A 22,731-nucleotide genomic window follows, 5' to 3' on the forward strand; every position below is an offset into this window, starting at 1 on the left:
CAACGTCGAGCGCGCGCTTTCTTTTCGTGACCATGCGTAGGTATCTTTTTCGTGTCACGACTTTGCATATAATGTCATATGCCACAAGTCGCGTTTGTATGCATCTGTAACTGGCATAAGTGAGTCGACATTTACGACATCGCAGAACAGATCCATCTCTGTCGTAGGTTTTGCAGCATACCATCGCCTTTTGCGCATGCCTCGTGCGTGAATCCAACTGGCGTGCATTAATTCCTATCTTTGTGTCGCCAGCCCATCGCATGTGGTTTGATGAACACCAGACCCACATGGCTTTGGCATGGCAAAAGCTGTGCTATCTGAGAGTGTGTCCATCGCACCTGACTACGAAGAAAACCGTGACAGTCCCACCAGCTCCGCCACAATGCAGGAGTTCAAACGCTGCTAATATTACTCCTGAGAACTCTCTCCTCATTTCCACGTTCCTCGTACCGCGTTTCGGGCTTGCAACCGCGCAGCTTGTAAACGAGCTTGATGCTCCTTCGGCGGTGCCGCGCGCAACGCACTGGGCGCTTTCCGGATGTAACCCTTCAGGCCCACCTCACAAAGTCTCACTATTGAATGCCCATTAGAGATCATCAATCTACGATTCCATGGAAGTATTGTTAATCGATCAAGAAACTAATGGCGGCTGGAGAACATGTTCCATTTGAAGTAAAGCGATCATATATGATCGAAATTTGCGATCAAGCAAGTGAAAGGATATCTACAATGAAAATCGTGACAAGTTATAGAAAACGAAGCACGGCGACGCGTTGGGGAGGAAAATACTCGATGTCAGCAGCACACCATCTTCTAGGCTCCCTCCACCCATTCAATATCCCCCACTGAAGACAACCACATCTAGTTGTGCCTACGGCGCCTCCTGTCGACGGCGTACCCGCCAGCAGCTGTAGCTGTGACAGTCACGGTAACCGGAGGTGGCGTGACTGTCACAGTGGCTGCGTTGGTGCATTCACTGCTCTCGGCATCCGCCGGAAGAGCCTCAGATGCACCGCCCGGGACTGCAGTGTGGTAGTGGTGATGGCCATGGCGGCTCTTGCTCACCAACGTCGTTTCGGGGGCAGGGTTGGACGTAGACTCGGGAGTCGCTGTCGACTCGATGTCTGCAATGGTAGCGACAATGCTCGAAACGGCGCTGATGGCTTCAGAGCTGCGAGGAAAGTCAGAAGCGAACTGTACATGGGTGGTAGCGGGACTTACGCAGCGGAGGAGATGATAGAAGCGGCGGCGCTGGTGGCTGACGCAACGGCAGAGGTCGCGTCACCAGCACCCGGAGCAGCGGCGGCAGTGCAGTCAGGTCCAGAAACGGCGGTGGCTTCTCCGGGCCCCTCTTGGATTGGATTGCAGCCGGGGAGCTTCTCGACAACACCAGCCTCGTCAGCGAAGGCCGATTTGGCGGCACAGGTTGAGATATCGGCATCGTTGTTGACGTTCTCGGCACCAAAGCACTCCCTCATTTGGTCGTCACCACATCCGCATCCACAGTTGCAGTACCCATCGTCAGAGGTGGCCTTGGCTAGAACACCCTTTGCCCAACCGTTCTTGAAGTCAGCGTGCATTCCGAAACCAGTTGGGTCACCTTGAGCGAGGACCCAGGGGTTATCATTGGCACTGTACTGTCCGTCGAATGCCTTGACGTCCCACCAGAATTCAATGAAGATTGCGGGGAAGCGAGCAGCTTGGAAGCCTTCTGGGCAGGCGTCGATACCCGAGCCGCCACCGGATGGGTAGGCCATGTGTGCGTTCGGTTTCTTCGGGTCGAGTGCGTTGCCGTTCCAGCAAGAAGGAAAGGTAAGCTGAGTGGTCAAGCCTTGACCGCAAGAAGTGAATCCAGTAGGGAAGCCCTTCGCCGTGATCCTCGAGTAGTCTTCGCCAATGCAAGTCCAGTCTATGCCAGCCTCGTTCTTCTCGTCTTCTGACCGCCTGAATGGGTCACCGGCGATCATGGAAAAGTCTTCGGGGAACTCGGAGATGTTCTTAGCTTTGGCGTTGCCGTTATCGCCAAACTTATAGTAGATCTTGAGGAAGGAGTTCGGCACGGGGTACATGCCAGTACCGTTTCCGTTCCAGTAGAGAGCCGGGCGCCAGTACAAACTCTTGTCTGGCTTGATACGCGCAGTGGTGCAGTCCGAACCTTGCAGGCTCTCGTAGGAAACATCAGCGCTGAGAGCGTTTCCGCCATCGAAGTCGTGCATATGAGGACTCTGTTGGCCAGGGAACAGAGCGGGATCAAGTCGCTGCGAGCTCATAGCAGGGCCATGACGGTTGTAGAAACTGAAGTAGGGGCCGTGGCAGTCAAAAGCAGCGGCAGTAGCAGCCAAAGCGGCCGTAATGGCGAAGATGATAGAATGCATCGTTCACAATGTAGGCTTGAAGAAAGATATCGAATGGAGATTGACAGCGTCAGGTCAGCGAAGAGGCTGAGTACTGTATGAACGAACGAGTCTCAGACTCTTGAAATGAATGTGATTTGAAGAAAGAATGGATGGTACAGCTGTACCGAAAGGCAGAAAATGAGTGAGACCGTGGGGTACACAAACCCCCGGGGCGAAGACATGATATTTGTATGTCGGAAGTTGAACCTGCGGGCGCCCACGCGGGCGCCAGCACAAGCCCGCGTGGTTCGCCCGAGCGCAAGACCAAGCATCTGGATTCGCTTGATGCTCACGTCTGGGCGCGAAAATGCTGAATACAGTCGAGATACGGACTAAAATTAATCAAAGGGGAGTCCGACGCTCCTCCCCGTGGCGTCCCGCCCACTCTGGCAGTTGTGGATTGCGCGTGGCAGCGTTGGGGTCGGAAACTCAGAAATGAGAACGCATTTGACGAATAAGCTGCCGCATGGGTGCAGGATTGTGGAGAGTTATGAAACGCGCGGTGCAAACGGATGGCGCTGGGATCGCCCGCGGGTTTTAGGTGTTCTAAACGGATCGCTGGTCGCTAACTCTAAAACTGACTTTGCGCTGTCACTTCGGCAGGGGCTCGCAGCATCTTTCCCATCGGCCTTTCGAACAGTGGGAAGAACGACCCTATTGAGCAAAACTCTTCTCCTAGCGCTTCCCCGTTTTCTCTCCTGCTCCAGTTGGTGACGCTTCAAACGACCGCTCAATCCAGGTGGAAAGGATGAATCAACGGCTTATCAGAGCGGACTTCTGCTGCTTCCCATATTCGTAGCTCCGAAGCCCGGCTGTTCCTGCATTGATCCCGTTCGCGCCGGTCCGCGCCTAACTGAACCATGGAAACGACTAACACTTTAATCAACGCTATCTGCACGCCGGTATCCTACATACTCGAACCAGCTTCAGGTGTAATTGAACACCGAAAGTATTTCCATCCTTTGTGTCGAGATCGTAGCCTGGTGGCGACAGCAGCTATTTCATACGCTTCACTTGATGGCATCATCATGGCTGGCTACCGCGGTAGGTATAATCATGCGAACAGTAGCGATAAATGAGATTAGGGATGTGGTCTGCTGTGGTAATCTTGATCGACCGGGAGCTAGGTGGAGCGACATGTTTGAGACCTGTCGATCGAGACATGACGTACCAGAGATATTTTAGGCCTCACGTTTTACTACGCACCCCATATGCATGTGCACTGTATGGTAGCTTTTATGGGAGACTCCATAGGTGTTACACGTCGAACATAAACTTATTCTGTTCATGACACTGCATGTTTTCTTGGAGGGAGACACATTGCAATCACGATCATCGATCCACCGAAATCAGTTTCGGAAGCTCAAGCGAAGTGGCGCATATACGTCCCGATGGTTTCCAGGTGCTACTCAAATCATCAGTGCAGGTAGCTGCCTGGCGAAATTAGTCCGTTGTGCCATCATAGACCACGTACAACGGGCAAAAAGGTTTGCGGCATGCAGTAGAAGTCGCCAATCTCCGCATTGTAGCTTGTGGGGTTGTACTTTGCGAGACGATCACGTTTGTGAAGCCAGCACTCTCCATCCCACGAGATATCACCAGACCTACAGAGCTGGTAGATCTTGCTCTTAAGAGGGCGATCAATTCTGTGCACCAAAACCATGCTGGGTTGGGTATACCTATGCTACTTTGTTACAGGTGAGCGAGGCGTGAGAACACTGATACCAGTGCACGGATAGCAAGACAGAAGCACCTCTGGCCAGACATTTACCAGTCCACGAAACAGAGATTGCTCTACGCTGCCAAAGGTTGTACGCCACGATTATTCAACACACACAATTGATAGATATTTCTTTTGGAACAGTCACACGTGAGTCTGGGAACTCACTGTGATGAACGCTGCAACTCAAACGAGAGGTAGACAGAGATTTATTGATATAATATCAGCTGCTGAGTCAAATCCTATCATGGAAAAGTGCAACCACGCCAACCCAATGGCATTTGGAGTACATGTTATGCCACCAACTTCGATCACGACCCAGATAAGCGACTGCAGAGGTCTGAATCTGATTACGGCCTCCCAGGCTCAAGAACTATGGCATTCTTGCTAAATGCTCATCCATACAAATATCACCCAACTTCGCGAACGACTTATGTGATAGTAATGATCACGTGCCTGCCCCACATGGAAGGACCTCCAAGATACCTACATTCGTGGGCTCGAACGAGCCGAGGCCGCGACACGTACCAGGTCCATCGCACATTTCTTATTCCTGCTTCAAATAAAGTCCATTTTGCATCGCATGTGCTCAATGCGCGAAGCTTCAGTCCTCGGAGAGAGAATCCTTCCAATGGCCGTTTCCTGTTGCGACAACACCTGTGAACCTTGACCCGATGGCAGCAGTAGCTACAACCGGTCGGCCAAGCGTTAGGGTAAGGGCAGGTACTGAGCAATCGTGCTGCAGCGAATCTCGGCAGATTTCTTGCGTCATACGCTTTATTGCGCCAGGAGCGGATTCGTGGAGAGGCTTCTAGTGTCCTCTCTAAATGAAAGGTGTGTCCAGCATAGTATGCCGGCTTTCGCTTCGGAAGCTACGCTTAATCCTTCTGCCCGAGCTTGTCCTGTGCGACTGCGGGTTTTGGCAAGGAGCCACCAATGACCAGAGCAGTCTTGATAGCTACCATCTTGCAAACGCAGCTGTCACTGCGATCAGTGGCGCATATAGTGTTACTCAACAGCGCATCGTGAGACGATTTGTCTGCCACTTTGAAATTGCGCATTGATCGGGTAACGCAACCACACGACCAAAGGATCCCTTGAACGACGGCATCTTGCCCTTGCGATACAAGCGCCCACTGGCATTATCAGTGGAAGCTGTGGTCTGGATGAGCATTTGACCAAGTACCCGGGGAAATCGCGACGGACCGCCGACAATTTGCCTTCCAAAACGAATTGTCGAAGCGGGACGCCTCCGAATTGACAAGGCTCGTATTGCGTTGCACCCCTCAAGTCACGCTTCAGACCTGGATGTCGGGCCCTGTCGCTCCAGACCAAGCGACAGCCTCCGTTACCATCTAGAAGCCGGAAGAATACTCATGTATGCTGGTGTTAGAATCGGTCCATATCACTTTAGGTCGGAGAACCAGACTTTATTCAGACGACTTAGTATGCTTTTCACATATTATAGAGTCCACGTGAACCGGTGGCATTCGTCTGTAGACCAGGGTGATCACTGCCTTGCAGCCGTCGTTTAATATACAGACCCTTGTTTATTGCGGGGGAAAGCCAGCGCGGACAGCCGGACAGAGTGGGCCGGGGTCGATACCCACACGAAGGCGGTGCCGCCCAAGCTGTTATATGAGCGTGCCCGCACGCGTAGGCGCGCGCTGTGCGTTCCGCGGTTTTCGGTCGAGGCCACCTCGCTGTCAAAATGCCCAGGTATCCGCTCCAAGATACTTGCCTGGCTGTGATCACGTTCACACCAGTACTGGCCTCAATATTTGTCGCACTCAGGATATACACAAGACGAAAGCTCAACCTGCGACTAGGATGGGGTAAGCGGCTTGCGACATCTCACTTCGCAGTGCTAACGGTGTTCCTTAGACGACTGGTTGATAGTTTTCCCGACAATACTTTCTCTTGCGCTTATCGGGCCCTCATGGAGACGTGAGTGTCACACTGGGCTCAAAAGCACACCTTTCTGACCTCTGCGCAGATGTCAAAATGTGGCACGTCGGGATACATATATTCGATGTTCCACCGAACGACATCGAGCCCAATTATGACGAATATCACCAAGTGCGCATTCTCCAGCCTTGTCATTTCATATATCTAATCGCCGTAGATCCTCCTCGCATTCAATCTCCTGAACATACCTATTCTTCCACTCGTGAAAGTGTCGATAATACTCCTCCTCCTACGAGCTGGCTCGGTTATCGAGTGGATGAAAAAGACTCTCTACGGGATACTCATATTTACTGTCGGAAGCGCACTGATTCCGTGGTGTCTGTACATCTTTATCTGCCCACCGCAAACAGGGAACACATGGAAACCACGGACCTTTGGAGGACTGCACTGCATGGGCCGACATCGAATGGGCGAGATGCTGATCTGGGTCACCTGCGCAAATCTGCTTACCGATCTTTTGATCTTTCCGATTCCCTTTATCATCGTTCGTCGCATGATGAGCGCGAGGTTGCGATCACGACTAGTAGTGCTGGCGGTCTTCACCTCGAGCTTAGCGTGAGTTGCCACCGCTATATGTTCTTCGCACAACTTTCTCTGATATCATACCAGTGTCACAGCGATTGGTGCAGCCAAAATATATCTGACGTATCGCGACCGACTCTTCACTTCGTTCAAGACCGACTGGACTTACCCGATCGACTACTGCATCAGTCACATTGAGAACAATGTCGCCATCATTGTGGCCAATATACCGATCCTGCGCGGCCTCGTCACACGCTGGGTGTTCAACTTCAAGACTAAGGCCACGCCCATAGAGCGTGAGTTTCGGAGTGAATGGCAATGGAGCAACTCGAACTCGTCCTCGATTACCCATGTGGCAAGTCGCAAGCGGAGATTTCTCAACAAGATCCTACCTTGTCTTACGGATGACTTCTCTTCCTCGCTCGCCCGCTCGGGCGACATTATGGACTCGGGGAAGCAGAGGGGTCTCAAGCCTGCGGTTCTACGAAAGAAGAGTCGGTCTTCAAAACCCAGATCTCACAAGCCGAGCCGCAGAAACAGCGTCGATAGATACGAAACCGCCGATAGTCTTGAGAAGGGCGACGCTTTAGAGACAGTGACGAGTATTGAGAGTTTAGGAAGCGGACCGACACTGGTGGATAACCACAAAGAGATCGAGTGGAGATTGAGTGAGGCAACTATGGCGTCAAGCCCGAGACGACCCTCGGAGGCTACGTTCTCGTCTCACCCAAGGCGGACCTCAGAGACCCCGCTTCTCATAACGAGCCCGAGACGGGTTTCCAATGCGACGATGAGTCCGGTGTTGAGTCCGATTGTGCCCTTGAGCCCGGTGCTGCTTAGGGAAGTGGACGATGAGGATGAGATTCTAAGATACCCATAGTTTATCCTTTCAGCGTAGCATAGCATAGCATAGTATATGAATCACGCAGCTTTCATGATCATGGACGTCTAGGGCTTCGCGAACACCACGATCGTTGCGAGATTGCAGTGTTGTTTCACCTACACATGCTACAGCTCGACAAGACATTGGCCCGACACCATGTTTCGACCTCCGTGCATGAGTGTTGAGCGCGCCATCATGGCATGCACCCCAGATCCCCAGCTTTCATCTCGCATGGCAGCACTGTCTCCCGCAAGTACTCAGACCACATCACGCTCCTTGCCGGCGCTCAGGCCCGGCAGCCGTGCTGGCCGCTTTAGCCCGGTTGCCGGTCAAGCAGACAGGGATCGTGTGTGGCGTGGCAGCCACCGATAGACTCGAGGTTAGGATAGCTTCCGTGCTCCGCCTGTGGACGGAGGCCAGTTTGGCAGGTGAGTAGACTCGTGGTGTGAGGAGCTGGTCGCTCCGCTTATTTGGGAGCACGCCTTGAGCTACTGTAGGTACGTGTGTAGGTGCAGGAGAAAATCTTGACCAGATTCCTTGTCGTTTGGTCAAAAGACCTGCCACGAACCTAGATGATGATAAAGATCCTCGTGCAGACAATAGTGCCCAGTTGGTTATGCCGCGACTATTGCGGCCAAAGATCACCATGTCAGCTTTGGCGTGGCCAGAAGTTCGGATGCATAGCGAACAAGCTTCTGTGATATTCCTTCGTCGTGTTGGTGGCCCTGCAGTAGAGGCCCTCGGCAACTGTGAGCGGCTGCGCGTGACATGCAAAGATTCTGGGGTTGAGCGGTCGCTTACACTCCATGTGAAAGTGGATCCGGTAAGCTACCTCTTGTGGGCGCGGCTCGGTATCAACGGCCATTCCGTACGCCACTCTGCACATTGCTTTTGGTGGTGATTCCACCATTCATGCTTCTTTGCTACGGTATAGCGCAACACTGGTCGAACAGCTTTCGAGTCAGAGAGGGGCAACCTAGACTTTCGGACTGGCCGGCTTGTAAATCCAGAATTCTGGTATTCGTTCTCCAACTTACCCCGCGGTTGATATGGATAAAGTAGCGAAAACAACCCTGGTCTGGCGGACCCCTGACCCCAGCCACACAATTTTATGCATTCAGGCAATTGGCTATCCTTGCCGATTATATGCTTGGCGGAAGAATAACTGAGGCCGAGTTGCTACTTTGAGCAGGAATGCCGGAATCTGGGGGATGCGTGTGGACTGGTTGCGACGGAAAATGGTCATTCGCTACGCAAGATGAACAGCGGTGAAATCTTTCCCACGAATTCTCGATGAGTACGAAAACGCGATGGCGAGCAAGCTGATGTTGCAGACAGGCGGAGTTACAGAAAGGGAAATCTTCCGCCTTCAGCTGGGGGCAACCGTATTGATTTGATTCGACAAGCCATAGACGAAGCCAAACTTCCCAATTTCCCTGAAAATTGTCAAGTAAAAGCCCTCCCGCCACACGGCCGGTCTCAAGCGCGCCGGATTCGGAGGCTGAAGCGAATGCTGCCTCGTAAGAAATGATGCCCAAACCGATACTCAATTCGGAACGGAGGAAGCCTCCAGATGCAGAAAGGAAAACTAACAGCTCATCGTGAGCGACACAGAACGCCATCGGAGCCCCTCTCCAAACCAGACCGTGTGGCAACGTGGCCAAACATCGTAAAGTACACTACGCAATCCAATAACCTTTTGATGATCGTGCTACAAGACAAGAAACAGAATCGTTTCGACGTAAATCGGTGAAGGGAAACGTGATTGCCGCCCATGCGTACGTAGGGTGAGCATGCCGCATGATTCGTTAATGGCAGTCTCTGTGTAACAATGGTGCATCTATTGGTGAGTGCCCTGGCCGGCATTCCGCGGTTGTCGTGATGAAGTTTATCCATGCATGGAATAAACCGGACCTCGAGGCGTCGCCTGATCTGGGTTGGGCGAAAGAGGGTCAGGGTGATGTCAATAGTGAAAGGCCAAGTGGAAGTGGGAGTATCATGGGAATGCTCATACTAAGAACATGCCGGCGATGATGACTAGCGAGAGGACCTTGAACGAGGGGAAGAGAACTGTCGCTGATGAGGTGTCACCCGAGATAAGTTGCTTCTCGTCGGTACGAGTGCACTGGGTTCTGGAGGTGAGCTCGGTTGGGCAAGGGACGCGTTTGAAATTTGCGCTGTAGAACGTCAGATAGCACCCTGTTTCAAGGCATGCATACTTACGTAGGAAACGCCTGGTCCTCGTACCAGTCGAAGCGCCACTTGCAACCATCCTGCAAAGCTTCGGGTAGCTTTTGACAATCATCCTTGGACGTGATCCCAGTGTTTTCGGTACCGAAAACAGTTTGATCCACACCGTACTGACGGGCGCAGGCGTCATGTGAGGTTGTGTTGCCACCAGGTATCTATCGAGATTAGCGACACGAACCACGAGCGACCGGATTGACTCACCGCCAAGGAAAACCGGTTGGCGGTATTGATGTCGTAGGCAGTGTTCGAGGCCTGGACAATCATGGTTTTCCCTTTGAGCGGATCGCTGGTGAAGTCCAGCTGGTAGCAGGCGCAGCACCACGCGTCTTCAATCTTTCCACCAGTGAGACTCGGCAAGATGTAGACGCCTGCGAATCCATAGGAGAAAGTGTCGTTGACACTCCAAGGCTGTTGATCAGAACAGAGGTATGCAGAGCCACCATTGCATCCGGTACCGACGTCGATGGTCGTAGGTTTGTCGTCGCTGCTACATGACAGCACAGGTCGGTCGAATGCAGCTTTCTCTTTCCAGGCGCAGGAAGGTTTGCAGCAGTCCCAGAATCTTGTTGTAACTGCCTCTCCTGAAATATTTAGGCTTGCAGACCTGGCGTGAAGGGCGAACAAGTTCAATACAACGAAGATGTTGCGAAGACAAAGAGCCGTCATTGCGTGATAGGAAGTTTGATGCGGGCGGGAAGACTCTGGAGCATCATTTATTAGCAAGGGAGTGCGACGGTGCCAGAGAGATCTAGTCGATCTGCACCAGAGACGGACGGGTTATATAAGGACCGGTCGCAGCGAGTAATTTATGTGGTCCTGCTATGACAATGCCAGGCCGAGAACAGCGCCCACCTGCTCTGTGTGAGCATGGCGCGTCGCCACGCAGGGATCAGCGAGCCGTTAACCACCACAGTAACGAGATTTGATGCTGGTAGCATTTGACCTAGGCCGCGAACTCTATCCGAAGTCGAGTTTAGCTGCCGTCGGCCTTTCGCAGGTCAGTGCACTACGTGCCAGGGTCAGAACGCCTTCTCCGCAATCCTTCGTAACCCCGCAGAGCGACATACGATGCTTCTCCGTGAGCCATACTGTAGTATTGGATACACCTTTATCCAGTGTCGACCCCTTTACGTATCTTACCTGCTGCTTCTGGAGACCTTCCCCACAGTGGGTGGTTTTCCTCTTGGTGTCTCACATCTCAAATCTCGGCTATTTGACCTCTATCCAGTCATGTGCGCCGCTGCACTCGCTCCCGCGTCTTTCACAGTTGTACAATGCAGCAAGGTCACAACACGTGGGCTCTCGCGCGTTCGCCCGGCACCGCGTTCTCAGTACATTTGGTAAGGGCACCCTTGTTTCCCCGCATTCGCGAATAAAAGCGCCGAAGCAGCTAGGTGACATCCTACCGGAACAGAATCAAGACGCCTGTCCGAAGGCGCCACAAATCTGTTCACCCGATCAGTCCACGCAAAAGGACTCCAAATTGGGAATAACGGTGAGCTTGGCGGAACGATTTTGCGTATTCAACCGAAGTTGAAGGTAGTCCACACCAGGGAGGACATTCTCAAGTGTGATGGGAGCACTTGAGGTTCTTCAGGCTGAAAAGCTAAGGTCGCAATAGAAAAAACCTAGCGCTGTTTACATATGCAGGAGGTACGTCGCGAAAGCTTATGCGGCAAGCCCTGTCACAGCTATGCGATCAGACGAGTACATGGACATCGGGTCTGCAATGTGTGCGTCTAGATCTAGAAGAGAACATTACCGTGGAAACCGTGACAGGAAGCTGTCGAAGTAGATGGTGCTTGTATCGCTATGGATTTTGTAACAGATGGACTTTGATACAAGAGACGAAAGCTACTCAAAAAAACTAGGGCGGGATGTTGGTGTAGTATATGCTGTCCAAGTCTGGCATCTCGGCTTCGTCTCTGTACGCACTCTGGGTGCTGGATGGCGAGGCTTCGGCGGATACTCAACAAACACGTAGGTTTGTGCAATCCACCGCTACGGTGGCTAGCCTATGGATACTGGTCTGGTCCCGATTTAGCGTCCGTCGACATCAACTGCCCCGGCCTTCTCATATGATATCCTCACTATAATAAGTAGCGACCCCGCATTCTCAATCGTTTCCTCTGACCAGTCACAGCATTCACACACACGATAGTCAGACTGCCGCTAATAGAAAGCGTTGATGCTACCTTTAGCAATCTTCGATTGCATGCCATTTCCTATAAGGAGATCACTTGCTCTTAGAAGAAAGCATTCTCGTCTAGGACGCTCATGACTAGTTGGTTTTCGTGAAACCATTGCCCTAACCAACCTTCATCAAGGCGGGACTCCGGGAAAGCAGCTACGCTAGTGCGCCCCAAGCCCGGTTCAGTAAAGTCAATATTAGGGATGGTGTCTGATTCAAGTCTAATAAAATTGCCGCTCACTGGACCAGTATTGAAGTCCAAGTACAATCTCGCAGCTTTACAAAGGATGTTGTAGAGGTGGTGAGGTTCTGTTATCGTGTCCGGCTTCGTGGTAGAACCCGATGGCTCTAGGGATGCTGCAAAGCGCTCCAAGTGTTCTATCTCAGGTACGTCCATCATTTGGATGGCATGAGTAAGCAGAATGCTGAAGGGAGGAAACGGACAATGGACGATGGCCCTACAGATGTTACAGTCAGTAAGAATAGTAGGTGAGTTTTGATGATTGAACTTGAACGGCGGTATTCAGAAGGTACCAGAACTCACCAGTTGAGGTATCTCAAAAGCATCAACGGCTCGTTCTTACAGCTTCTCATGGTAGTAATGCATTCCTCGTGTGCGCGGAGAGCTTCGCGCGCAACTTTGAGACATTCTTCAGAGATGCTGCACACAGCCCCAAGTGAAACAGGAACCGCGCGGAGCACAAGTGTGAGCAAAGAATATTGACATATCAGCTCGCACTGCATATAGACCACTCCGACTGGATCCGCTGTATTGGCAGAGAGACCGCCAGCATTCTCCTAGGGTTTGACTTTAGTGGCCTTGATTCAAAGCGCAGAAAAAGGAGGCTCACCAATATCGCGTCGCGTGTGTCATTTATACACTGCTTTAGTTCTGTACCAAGTGATGCTGCGATATATGCGCGCTCGGCATCTTCACGGAGAAGACCCTTCGGACTATACAACTCATTATATGCGCGGCCCTGGATACTGGCAGTTCTCACGCCTGGATCGTCAGGAATCGATGATAATGATATTTCTTCGTCACGTATCGTGGAAGATTGTCCGAGCCGAAGTGATATGCCTTTGTCGAGTCTGTAGACTGCCCAGAAGAGACGTTGCTGAGCGAGCCATAAATCGTCAGTTCGTTCAGTGTAAGGCTGGTGACGATGGTAGCCGAGATTCAGACAGTGATTTGCGGCGGCAGAGATAAACGTCCAAGCTTTTCTGGCCCTAGAGTCTTCGACCGCATTGTATGCCTATTGCACTTAGCATGTTGCTATTGTTTCCTTCAGGTGGATATCACCCCTAATGTAAGTGCTGCCACAACTTCAATCGATGATGGAATCAACAGTGGTAGCTGCGACAGCGCGGTGTTTAGGTTGTCCCGACAGCACCTGGAGTACTGCGCGTAATCTGATCGCCCTGAGACGACAACGTGTTCGAAAAACACGTAAGATAGGAACCCGTTGGCAAGTATGAATTCGATCTCGGAGTAGTCCTGAACTGAGAAGTACAAGTTCTGGCAAATATTAGTGAATCTATCAAGAGGTAGTAGTTTTGCGAGCCAGCTAATCCTAGCGTTGGATGCATGCTCTGCTGCTGGTCAGTATTGATTCCGTGTCTTGTGTTGGACCGAACCTTTCGCCCATCGCAAAACGGTCACAGCCGACTCTTGTGGTGGCATGTTGATGCCATCACGATTGGATGCGATTCCTTCCCGTGAATATCGCTGTCCCAGAGCTTGAGGAGGCGACTCGAGTGCATGCAATAGCTTCTGCAGCGTCGAGAGAACTTGATTTGCCTCCGGCCCAGTCGATCGGGAGGCACCATCTCTAACAATAGCTTTGATGAAATCGATCATGTGTGCTGAATGACCCCACACAATCTCACTGTTCGTTTCAGGGTGCAGCTGTGTATCTCTAGGGAGTGGCATAGGACTGCCCTGCGTACTTTGTGGCCCTGACACGGTGCGAGGACGAAATTCATGTTCAGCCACTTGGAGAGTCTGCAACATCTGTTTGATGCCATCGATATCTCTGGCGATTCCATCAATCTTCTGCTCACTAGACCGCAACGGAGAGTCAGTCATGCATCGTCGATTGTAGGAGCTGTAACTTACTATTTTGCAGATATCAATACTCTTTGCTTAGTGCTAGCAGAGCTATAGGCCACAGCGCTATGGGTGCAGGACAAACGTGCGGAAATACAGGGAGCACATGGGGAGCCGCGGTCACAACCAATCTTACGGGTGCGGCACTGATCTAGATTGTGTGGAAATCATATCAGTCCATGCTCGTATATGCCAATTGGGACATGAATAAACATGTCAGTTGGGTGCTGATGTTTGTTGGACTTCAGACTTGGGGAGTCGCAAGATGTGAAAGACCAATCAACTTGGAAGCCTCGCCAACAGGAGTGCCTATATGTAGGCAGAGATTGGAGATGCCAAAAACAGTAGAAGTGCCAGATTTGCAACCCAAATCCACGTACCACACTATACCTCTCCGTCAGTAGGAACCTAAGGAAAACATACAGCCAAACTTACTGAACGTCGTGCGACTCGGAAAGTCCTTTCCTGTTCTTCCACCGGATTTCCGCGCATTTCCATGTTTTCGACGAGATGAACTGGGGATGCTTCTCGATTAATAGTGAGAGTTTCCTACTCGACTTGGAGAACAGTGTGAGCACTCGGAGACTTTGGGGCTTTTCGGGTTCGTTGCGGAAACGCGCGCGTTTCCGGTACGGTACTATGGGCGTTTCATCGTCATTGGCTAACAGGATTGCCCACTCTCCCTCCTACCAATAACGAACCATTATGTCGCAACCGCACGCAAACCCGCGCATCTACGCTGATCCCATAGCGAAACATACATGATCATACCTGCTTCGTCTGTTGAGCCCGTGATATAAATAACAGTGCGAGCCTGTGCAGCATGGAATCGAGGCAACAAACAATCACAGCACCACACCATGAGTCACGTCAAAAACATCTTGGTCACTGGCGCAGCGGGCTATATGTGTGTTACCCTTGAAGTGTATATTCAGCACTGGGATACTGACTACGTGCAGCGGTGGTTCCATACTCGCCGACTTCCTATCGCGGCCCGACTTGCTCGCACCTGCAAAACTTCACGCCGTGGTTAGATCCGAAGAGCAACTTCAAGCACTCTCGAAGCTTAATGTGAGTGTACTTAACTTCGAGCTTGACGATAGTGCAGCTGTAGCAGCCGCAGTTGACCAAAACCAAAGTATGCCACTTTGCCAGCAGGAATTCTCCTACAGTTCGCTAACTGCATTAGTTGATCTCATCATCCACGCTGCAAACTCATCAGATACTTTAATCGTTACGAATTTGGTTGAAGCACTCGGACGCCGCCGAAGTACGACCGGAAAGCCGGTCTTTTTCATACATGTGAGACCTCAAGATAGCGCACTACCCGACATGCCACTGAACCTGCTACAGTCGTCAGTCACGACGTTGTTCTCAGAAGAAGCAGGATGGCCGCATGGGATGCTCAAGGACACGGAGTCGATTTACGAGAAGGAGAAGGAGCTGGGGAGTTCGCATCCTGTTCTCCAGGTCAGTGTACTTGCATGACACTGACAATAGCCAATTAACCATATAGACCAATCTTCTGGTAGTTGAGAAAGCGCAAGAGTGCGGCGTCAAATGCTTCAATGTTGTGGTACCGAATGTGTGTAAGTAAAGCCAAAGTGTTGCTGTCGCAATAGCCACGCTAAAAGATTGGTCAGATGGAAGGGGCAAGGGCGAATGGAGGAAAGTATCGATCCTCATTCCAGCGCTCATTCAAGCCAGTATCAGACTCGAAAAAGTGCACAAATTCGACGTAGATGGTGTACGTCTGATTCCATACTTCTCCTTTCCTGTCCACGAACCCCAGATTCTGATACGTGCAATCGTCACAGCATCCCCCCGCAGCGCACATCTCGGATTTAGTCGCATTATATAGGATCTTGGTGCATAAGATACTGGAAAACGAAGACATTCCCAGTGGCAAAGACGGTTACTATTTCGCCATGGCCCATAGAGCACCATGGTGGGCCTACATGCGAGCCATAGCTCAGTCGTTGCATGCGCGTGGACTCGTAGCAGATCCTGAAGTGGAACTATGGCCGAGCGATGAGGCAGCAGCGAAGGCTCTGAAATTCCCAGTTCAATTCATTCGAGCTATGGGTACTGCTAGGTAAGACGACCCACGATGCGTAACGACGTATTAACAATAATCTGCAGCGGAGGTCTTGAACCTGTGAATGCTCGCCAATTAGGATGGCAACCTATTTGGGACGAACGGAGGTTCTTGGAAAGTACAGACGAAGAAGTTCAGGCCGTGTTGGACTTGGATACGATCCGGACCGGCATTTTCGATAAGCTCATGCAGCCTGCTACGGATTAGCTTTACACGCGGGAAAATGTATCGATCGATTAAGTCATTTCTCAATCAGACATACATTTTTTTCTGGATGATGATGACCGAGCTGCGCAGCACCTGTGGGCAGTCATATCTGAGCACCACTGTATTAAGAGTCCACATGGCATCATGCCAGATGAGGTAGCATGGCATACATATTCAAACCATTTGACTAAACAAGGTGAGTCCCTCAACGTTTGTGCAGCATTAGCAAGTTCAGGCCACCATATTTAAGGCTGTGGCAAGTGAGCCACTTCGTGATCCTTTCGGCCCCCATCGAGCGGACTTTGGGGCGTCGCCTAAAACAACGGCCGTATCGTAGCGTGACTTGCAACTAACTCTACTCGTGCTAACGCTCATTTCACGCTCATCAAGACCCGAAGCTCATCGCTCGCAGTGCCAATACCCGTATTCAGGCGTCGCAGTTGTAAACCATGAACATGTTATCACCGCTCACCGCACCGTTACACCCAGTCGCCGCGCACGCTATCTAGAATGCAAACATTGTACTCCGTCGCCAACCTCCGTGCCGTTGGTGCTTACATGTGAGCCGGCTCCTAGCGGCTTGTCACTTCAAGCCCCACGGCGGAAACAAGCACACGCCGCGAGCAATGTCTGGCCAGCGAACCGCGCCCTACGGCTTTCTCTGACGCGCTATCCACCTTTAGCTGAGAGTGGTTACAACAAGAACGATGCCATGTTGCTCAGCCCATTCTGGCTCGGTCGCTAATAAGACCGTATTGTACCCGCCGTATCGTGCCTTCGATGCCGTCTATTTCGATGCGTTCATCGCGATCTCAAGAACTACCTACCACGATTCTTGTGTGAATGCTCGCTACCTCGATCACGACAATGGGCAGAAATCATCATGTCTCCCTCTTCGTAGTTCTATTAGGCCTCTCGCAACTCGATTCTACTGTAGCCGCATCCAAGAAATGCTTCGACGGCAGCGGCGACCAGACGCACCAGCTCCCGTGCACCTCCGATTCGCAAGCCGACGGCATATGCTGCGACGCGGGGGACATTTGTCTGAGCAACGGGCTGTGCAAATACGGACCCAGTGCAGCAGGCCGGAATGCGTCGATTGATGTCGATACATATCAACCTGGCTGCACTGATCAGAACTGGGGTTGGTTGCGTTCCACCCAAACATGGTGACATGACAGCGTCTGACCAAGCAAACAGATACCGAGAATTGTTTTTCAGGGTGCAACAGTCGTACGTACATGGTCTTTCTGCGCGCCTCCAGCACCTCCCGGCTAACACAACGGCCTATAGTGAAAGAACCCCTCGTGCAAAGCTGCTACGACAACCGGTACTGCTGCTATGGCGCCAGTGGCTGCGACTGCTCGAAAACCTCCCTCTTCGAACTCGATGCCGCGACCTTCGTCACCACTTTACCGCTCAGCTCGGCCACCGCGACGGGTAGCCCAGCCAGCAATTCGGCAACGCCGACAACCTCCTCGGCGCATCCGTCTACGGCTACCGCGTCGTCTAGTTCTTCTTCTTCTTCTTCGTCGTCGTCGTCGTCATCGTCGTCGCCTTCATCCTCATCACATCTCAGCACAGCAGTTGGCGCAGGCGTCGGCGTCGGCCTCGCCGTCGTCATCCTCGGCGCCCTCTCAGTCTTCCTGTTTCTGCGCCGCAAGAAGAAACGCAGGGCAGCCGAGGGAGCACCCTACCGGAAGGGCCATCTGATACCTCTACACGAGGTAGACGGTGACTCGGCGCCCCAGGAAGTCGAGCACAGAATGGTGCCGCAGGAGCTGGAGGGAGGTGGCGGCGAGCAGATAAAATTCAGGAATGGTCAGGGCCAGCTTACACAGAAGAGTTGGCGCGAATGAAGATTGAATCATCTGTGGCGGCAAACGATCTCGAGACCACCGTGCGACATCACTCCCACTGCTGACAGAACGCCAATGTAGTCGCAAGCTCCATTCGAAGACAAGATCCACGTCTCATGAACAGATCGGAATTGCGAGTGGGTCCTCATCATAGTAGTTCAACGATCATGGACCAGAATCATGGCAAAACCTGCCTTCTTGTGGTGTTCAAGGCCGGAGAGAAACGAAATCAAGCACGTAGCGCCACCTCGAGAGTTACCTCATTTGTCTGCTTATTCAGGCCGAGCTCAAAGCTTCGACAGGATGGGAGAACTACAATTCTCACGTACCTATCGTTCGTGAGGCTTCGTGTGCTTTTGCAAGCCGTGGCAGACCGCCATTTAGGAGCTCGACGCGGTGCCGAAACAGATGTACATATTGTAATTGAGTTTCGGACACAAGCTATCCATCTCAAGTAAAGATAATTGTCATTACCAGTCGTACTTCGTTATTCATCAGTCATACTCGTCCCCACTTCACCACGCCACCCTACTCCCACGCCCTCCACTCATCCTCGTTCTCCCTCAACTCCACCTTCGCTTTCTCCCACTCCCACGTCCCCCTCTCCAACCCATCCATCCACCCCAGAATATCCCTCCTCTCCCGTCCCAGCCGCACCTCCGCCCTCTTCCTCTCCAGCGCCTTGCGCTCCAGATAACCAAAGTTCTCCTCCCGCACCGCAGTCTCGAAGATAGCGCGCATCCGCGGACTGTACAGGCAGCAGCTGGACCCGAGCTCCAGGTCTTCGCCGGGCACGGGCTGGATGGTGCGGGTGAAAAGCTTTGGAATGGTAGATGGAGTGGAAGGTGACGATGAGGAAGGAGGCGCAAGATGCGGCCAGATGAGCTCGTCGAAGCATTCTTGGCAGACAGTAAATTCGGGAAGTACGGGCATAAAGTGCCACGCTTTGCGGAGTAGCGGCTTGTCGCGCTGGCACTCGGCTTTGAAGGCGTGTTCACGCGCAAGCTGTACGAAGCGGGCGATGTGCGGGTGCTGGTTGTGGGCTTGGGCCTCAGCGTCGAGCTCGACAAGGAGATCTAGGTACTTTGGGAAGCGGCGGGACTTGACGCGGAGGCTGCACGTGTATGTTGGCGGGATAGCGTAAGGGCTGGTGCTTGCTGGGATGCGCGTGAAGTAGCCCTTGATGCTGGGGAAGAGCTCTTCGACCATTCTGAGATCGCAGGGACAGAGGGCGAAGTTGGCGACATGGATACCGTCACGGGGGTCGGATACCCCGTACCAGACAGCATGGTCCGTTCCAAGCTCGCGGTCACCTGGGCACGGTCGCTCTTGATCAGCGATGGTGGCGAGAGTGTACAGTAGATCGGGGGACTGTCGACGTTGCTTAATTGTCAAAAGCCAGGCCAGCCGCATCCATGGACTGCTGAAGTCGCAAAATCGCTCGACGGGCCGCTCGTACCGACGACCTTGGGTGAAATACCTCGAGAACGGGGTGTCGGAGAAGACACCTTCGTAGCAGCTAGGACAGATGTCGAAGCTGGGACAGTTCTGGAGGGTATACCAGTCGGTGTACTTGGATGATGGCTCAGACCGCGGACAGGAAGGCAGAGGTCTATCCAGGCTAAGAGGCACAGCGGTCCTTCTCTCTTTGCGCGCTCCGTCATCATCGTTCTGTGACCGAACACTGTTAGACCTCACCCGCGGCGAGCGAGGCACGTCATCTGTGGTGTTTTTCCGGCTGCTAGGCTGAGGACGAAAGCCTGATTGGCGCTCGCGAGGTGAGCTGAAGATGGGTGAGTCCAGACGGTCCATTCTTGGGGATGACGTGATAGGTGTGTAGGAGGCATAAGCGTGGTCGTGCTGGAACTGTTCTTCGGGTGGCATGAAGGCTTCGGTAGGTCTATCATCAACTGGGTATGGTAACGGGTTCTCGGCCCTTGCTGCTCTTGCAGGGGATGGACTTTTGACATTGATCTGTGGCATTGGCGGCACTGGCATAGTCTCATATCGCTCAGGGCGCGTGGTTGGCCTAGACCTGTCGGTCGCAGGGGGATAGGTCGCATGCCAGTCCGCTTCCGTGATGGGCACTCTTGGAGCATCCTCTGCTCTAGGGCGCGATGGGGATAGGGGAGAAGAGGGTTGTCCAGATCTTGACGACGGTCTGGATGTGTTCGGCGAGGGCGGTCGGCGGGGTGGCAGACGCGGTGAGCGTGGAGGGGACTGGTCCTTGTTGAGCCGCGGCGAACTCGGACGAGAAGATGGGTACTTTGAGCTCCTCACGGTGGCTGCCTCTAAGGGAGCTGGTCTGGGCTTTCTGGACTCTCCGTTCAGTGACGAGTTGGAAGACCTCGGTGAATCGGATGCTGGGGTGTTCTGCTTTGATGACGACGATGATGAAGAGCCCTCTTTGCTTCCTTGGGCGTATGCTTCACGTCGGGACGTCTTGGGCGGAGAGGCTTCCCGTCTCCTCCGCTCCGACTTGGCCTGGTTGTCCAAAACATTGGTCCTGAGGTCTTCCTTCTGCAAGTCGCTCTTCACGAAGCTGTACCGCGCCGGCCGTCGTTCGGTGCGGAGATGGGATGTGTCTGAATCGGCATCGGAGTCGTCGAAGACATCTTCTTTGTTCTTGGTGGGCGACGGCGGCCGAGGGGGAGTAGTCTGCTGGGGACGGAGGGGAACTTGTTTTGCTGGCTTGGTATTCTGGTCGCGCGCGTCGGTGCGGTTCCGGGCGGGAAGGGATCTCGGGATGCTCGACGACGAGGGCGCGACGGTCTCGGGCGACAAGTAGTACTCGCCGGGCGAGAGCGCCAGCGACTCCTTCTGCGGCTTCGTGTAGGCGTATGGTGTGGAGGTGCGTTCGGCGACCAGTGGCGCGTCATCGAGGTCCGTCTTCAAGTGGGCCATGCCCCCCCGGTCGGCGACGCTCCTGCGCCTCCTGTCCCCTGGCGTGCCGCCATCTGGGATCGGGTCCGACACGAGCACGAAGCGGCGCTCGTCGTTGGCGGGCTGCTCCATCTCCTGGATGATGGGGTACTGATCGACAGTGCCCCGCGTTTTCGCTTCACCGTCGTCGACCACCGAACCCGACCCCACCGACGAGCGCACCTCGCGGGTCAACGCCGCCGTCTCGTCTTCGACGCTGGGCGAAGGCGGCCATCGGTTCCTGTATCGTGCCGAGTGTGGCGGTACGCGGGGCGGCGGCGCGGGATGGCGGGGCTCGTAGGTGTAGTAGGGCGTGGAGTGGTAGGCGCCGGGCTCGTTGTAGCTGTTCCTCATGGCGGGCTGCGGGGGCGGTGGGCGCCTCGAGTATGCGTCAGTGTCGCGAGACGTCCGGTAAGACGACCCATGGCTCGGTTCGTAGGTGTAGCGGGCGTCGTGGTGGGAGTAAGCCATGCACTGTGGGCTTCTATGTGACCGACCGAGGTCAGGCGAGCAGCAACAACCGGTCCTGGGATTGCACGGGGTGTCGAGGGTTTTGGGTGTTGCAAGGCAGGACAGGGCGAGGGGAATTGCGCGCTCACATAGCGCAGGGCACGCAGTAATATCAATAGCGGAGCCGTGGACTTTGGCTGCAGTACAGGCGCATTCTGACGCATCTCTCCCCGTCGCTTGCAGCTTCCTACCAGCCCCAGGGTCCACCCTACCCGCTGGGCACCATGCCGAAACAGCATGGTCGCTAAGCTCCTGACCGCCCAAGCCCACCCTCTGCTTCGTGACCCGCCCTGTCTACCCGTGGCCAAGCACGTCGTTCGGGCAGCTCTCTCTGCCTCTTTGCGCGAGAAACAGTACCATGCCCGCTGCCTTTGCCAGCGCCCGGCTTCACGCCCAGCCACGGTCGCCAACGTGTAAGAGCTGCAATGCCCAGGTGCCTGGACCTGCCTTCGTGCCACGTTACAGTCTTCCCCAACCCACTCGGATAGCCATTGTGCATTACAGTGTCCTGCGCTTTGCCCTTGTTTCCTTTCGCACAGCAACTGACCCGCAGTCGCTCCCGGCACCCTCCGAACAAGCGGTAAGACCAAAACCCCTCCGCCACACTAGCCCTCCTCCACAGCGCACAGCCACCACACTACCACAACCCCGCCTCAGCAGAGCCGCACTATACCTGCAACCATGCACTTCGTGACCTCCCTTCTACGCTTCACTCTGCGCTACCCGGCTAAGGCGGACTTTCGCCCTGCTCGCACTGCTTCCGTGGTTTCCGCATGTGTACGCTTGTTGCCGAGTGCCGGGGAAGAGCACACATCTGGTAGTGTCTGAACTGCAATCCAGCCCAACTTCCCGCAGAACGCCACCTTGCATTGTATGTACATCACCCGGAGCCTCTTTACTTTTGAATTTTGTTCGAGTTTATCGACGCCAGAGAGAGCCATCATCAACCCTATCCTTCCTTATCCCCGCCTTATATCCATCCGGGGCCCCTCGAATCAGATTCCATACCCCATTCCCATGCCTAACTTATGTCCATCATCATGCTCCTAGCAAACGTCCGCATCAAGGCATACTGTCCATAAAAGCACAAAAACC

The 22,731-nt window shown here is 53.4% G+C and overlaps 8 protein-coding genes across 8 annotated transcripts; 4 read left to right on the forward strand and 4 right to left on the reverse strand.

Annotated features, from left to right (window-relative positions):
* Positions 1–725: 725 nt before the first annotated feature.
* CC84DRAFT_809205 (uncharacterized protein) lies at positions 726–2,530 on the reverse strand. The gene is made up of 2 exons (XM_018187504.1): positions 1,222–2,530; positions 726–1,171 (listed from the first exon to the last, which is right to left on the reverse strand). Exons 1-2 carry the CDS (start codon positions 2,373–2,375, stop codon positions 862–864), a joined length of 1,464 nt encoding a protein of 487 aa, XP_018035280.1. The 5' UTR covers positions 2,376–2,530; the 3' UTR covers positions 726–861.
* Positions 2,531–5,776: 3,246 nt separating this feature from the next.
* Positions 5,777–7,486, forward strand: CC84DRAFT_1147916 (uncharacterized protein; the record flags this gene model as incomplete). The annotated part of the gene is made up of 6 exons (XM_018176610.1): positions 5,777–5,951; positions 6,001–6,063; positions 6,113–6,195; positions 6,242–6,639; positions 6,694–7,326; positions 7,414–7,486. The coding sequence occupies exons 1-6, from the start codon at positions 5,828–5,830 to the stop codon at positions 7,484–7,486; spliced, it is 1,374 nt and encodes a 457-aa protein (XP_018035281.1). The 5' UTR covers positions 5,777–5,827.
* A 1,818-nt stretch (positions 7,487–9,304) lies between these two features.
* On the reverse strand, positions 9,305–10,432 carry CC84DRAFT_1247394 (endoglucanase). The gene is made up of 3 exons (XM_018184232.1): positions 9,941–10,432; positions 9,713–9,894; positions 9,305–9,666 (listed from the first exon to the last, which is right to left on the reverse strand). The coding sequence occupies exons 1-3, from the start codon at positions 10,403–10,405 to the stop codon at positions 9,498–9,500; spliced, it is 816 nt and encodes a 271-aa protein (XP_018035282.1). The 5' UTR covers positions 10,406–10,432; the 3' UTR covers positions 9,305–9,497.
* A 128-nt stretch (positions 10,433–10,560) lies between these two features.
* Positions 10,561–11,794, forward strand: CC84DRAFT_1206463 (uncharacterized protein; the record flags this gene model as incomplete). Its single annotated transcript, XM_018182030.1, has 4 exons — positions 10,561–10,600; positions 10,675–10,736; positions 10,968–11,234; positions 11,361–11,794. The coding sequence occupies 4 exons, from the start codon at positions 10,561–10,563 to the stop codon at positions 11,532–11,534; spliced, it is 543 nt and encodes a 180-aa protein (XP_018035283.1). The 3' UTR covers positions 11,535–11,794.
* A 191-nt stretch (positions 11,795–11,985) lies between these two features.
* Positions 11,986–14,952, reverse strand: CC84DRAFT_1247403 (uncharacterized protein; the record flags this gene model as incomplete). The annotated part of the gene is made up of 8 exons (XM_018184233.1): positions 14,476–14,952; positions 14,421–14,424; positions 14,050–14,191; positions 13,569–13,993; positions 13,234–13,523; positions 12,782–13,087; positions 12,475–12,728; positions 11,986–12,388 (listed from the first exon to the last, which is right to left on the reverse strand). The coding sequence occupies exons 1-8, from the start codon at positions 14,536–14,538 to the stop codon at positions 11,986–11,988; spliced, it is 1,887 nt and encodes a 628-aa protein (XP_018035284.1). The 5' UTR covers positions 14,539–14,952.
* On the forward strand, positions 14,778–16,345 carry CC84DRAFT_1260207 (NAD(P)-binding protein; the record flags this gene model as incomplete). Its single annotated transcript, XM_018184974.1, has 8 exons — positions 14,778–14,947; positions 15,000–15,178; positions 15,230–15,342; positions 15,394–15,510; positions 15,557–15,629; positions 15,684–15,787; positions 15,858–16,135; positions 16,183–16,345. The coding sequence occupies exons 1-8, from the start codon at positions 14,901–14,903 to the stop codon at positions 16,343–16,345; spliced, it is 1,074 nt and encodes a 357-aa protein (XP_018035285.1). The 5' UTR covers positions 14,778–14,900.
* A 658-nt stretch (positions 16,346–17,003) lies between these two features.
* On the forward strand, positions 17,004–18,682 carry CC84DRAFT_1165279 (uncharacterized protein). Its single transcript, XM_018178682.1, has 3 exons — positions 17,004–17,489; positions 17,546–17,578; positions 17,639–18,682. Exons 1-3 carry the CDS (start codon positions 17,213–17,215, stop codon positions 18,202–18,204), a joined length of 876 nt encoding a protein of 291 aa, XP_018035286.1. The 5' UTR covers positions 17,004–17,212; the 3' UTR covers positions 18,205–18,682.
* Positions 18,683–18,732: 50 nt separating this feature from the next.
* Positions 18,733–21,480, reverse strand: CC84DRAFT_1147927 (uncharacterized protein; the record flags this gene model as incomplete). The annotated part of the gene is made up of 2 exons (XM_018176611.1): positions 18,733–20,276; positions 20,874–21,480. The coding sequence occupies 2 exons, from the start codon at positions 21,478–21,480 to the stop codon at positions 18,733–18,735; spliced, it is 2,151 nt and encodes a 716-aa protein (XP_018035287.1).
* Positions 21,481–22,731: the final 1,251 nt, after the last annotated feature.

The sequence above is a fragment of the Paraphaeosphaeria sporulosa genome (genome assembly GCF_001642045.1).
Source record: "Paraphaeosphaeria sporulosa strain AP3s5-JAC2a unplaced genomic scaffold CC84scaffold_6, whole genome shotgun sequence".
Lineage (NCBI taxonomy): Eukaryota > Fungi > Ascomycota > Dothideomycetes > Pleosporales > Didymosphaeriaceae > Paraphaeosphaeria > Paraphaeosphaeria sporulosa.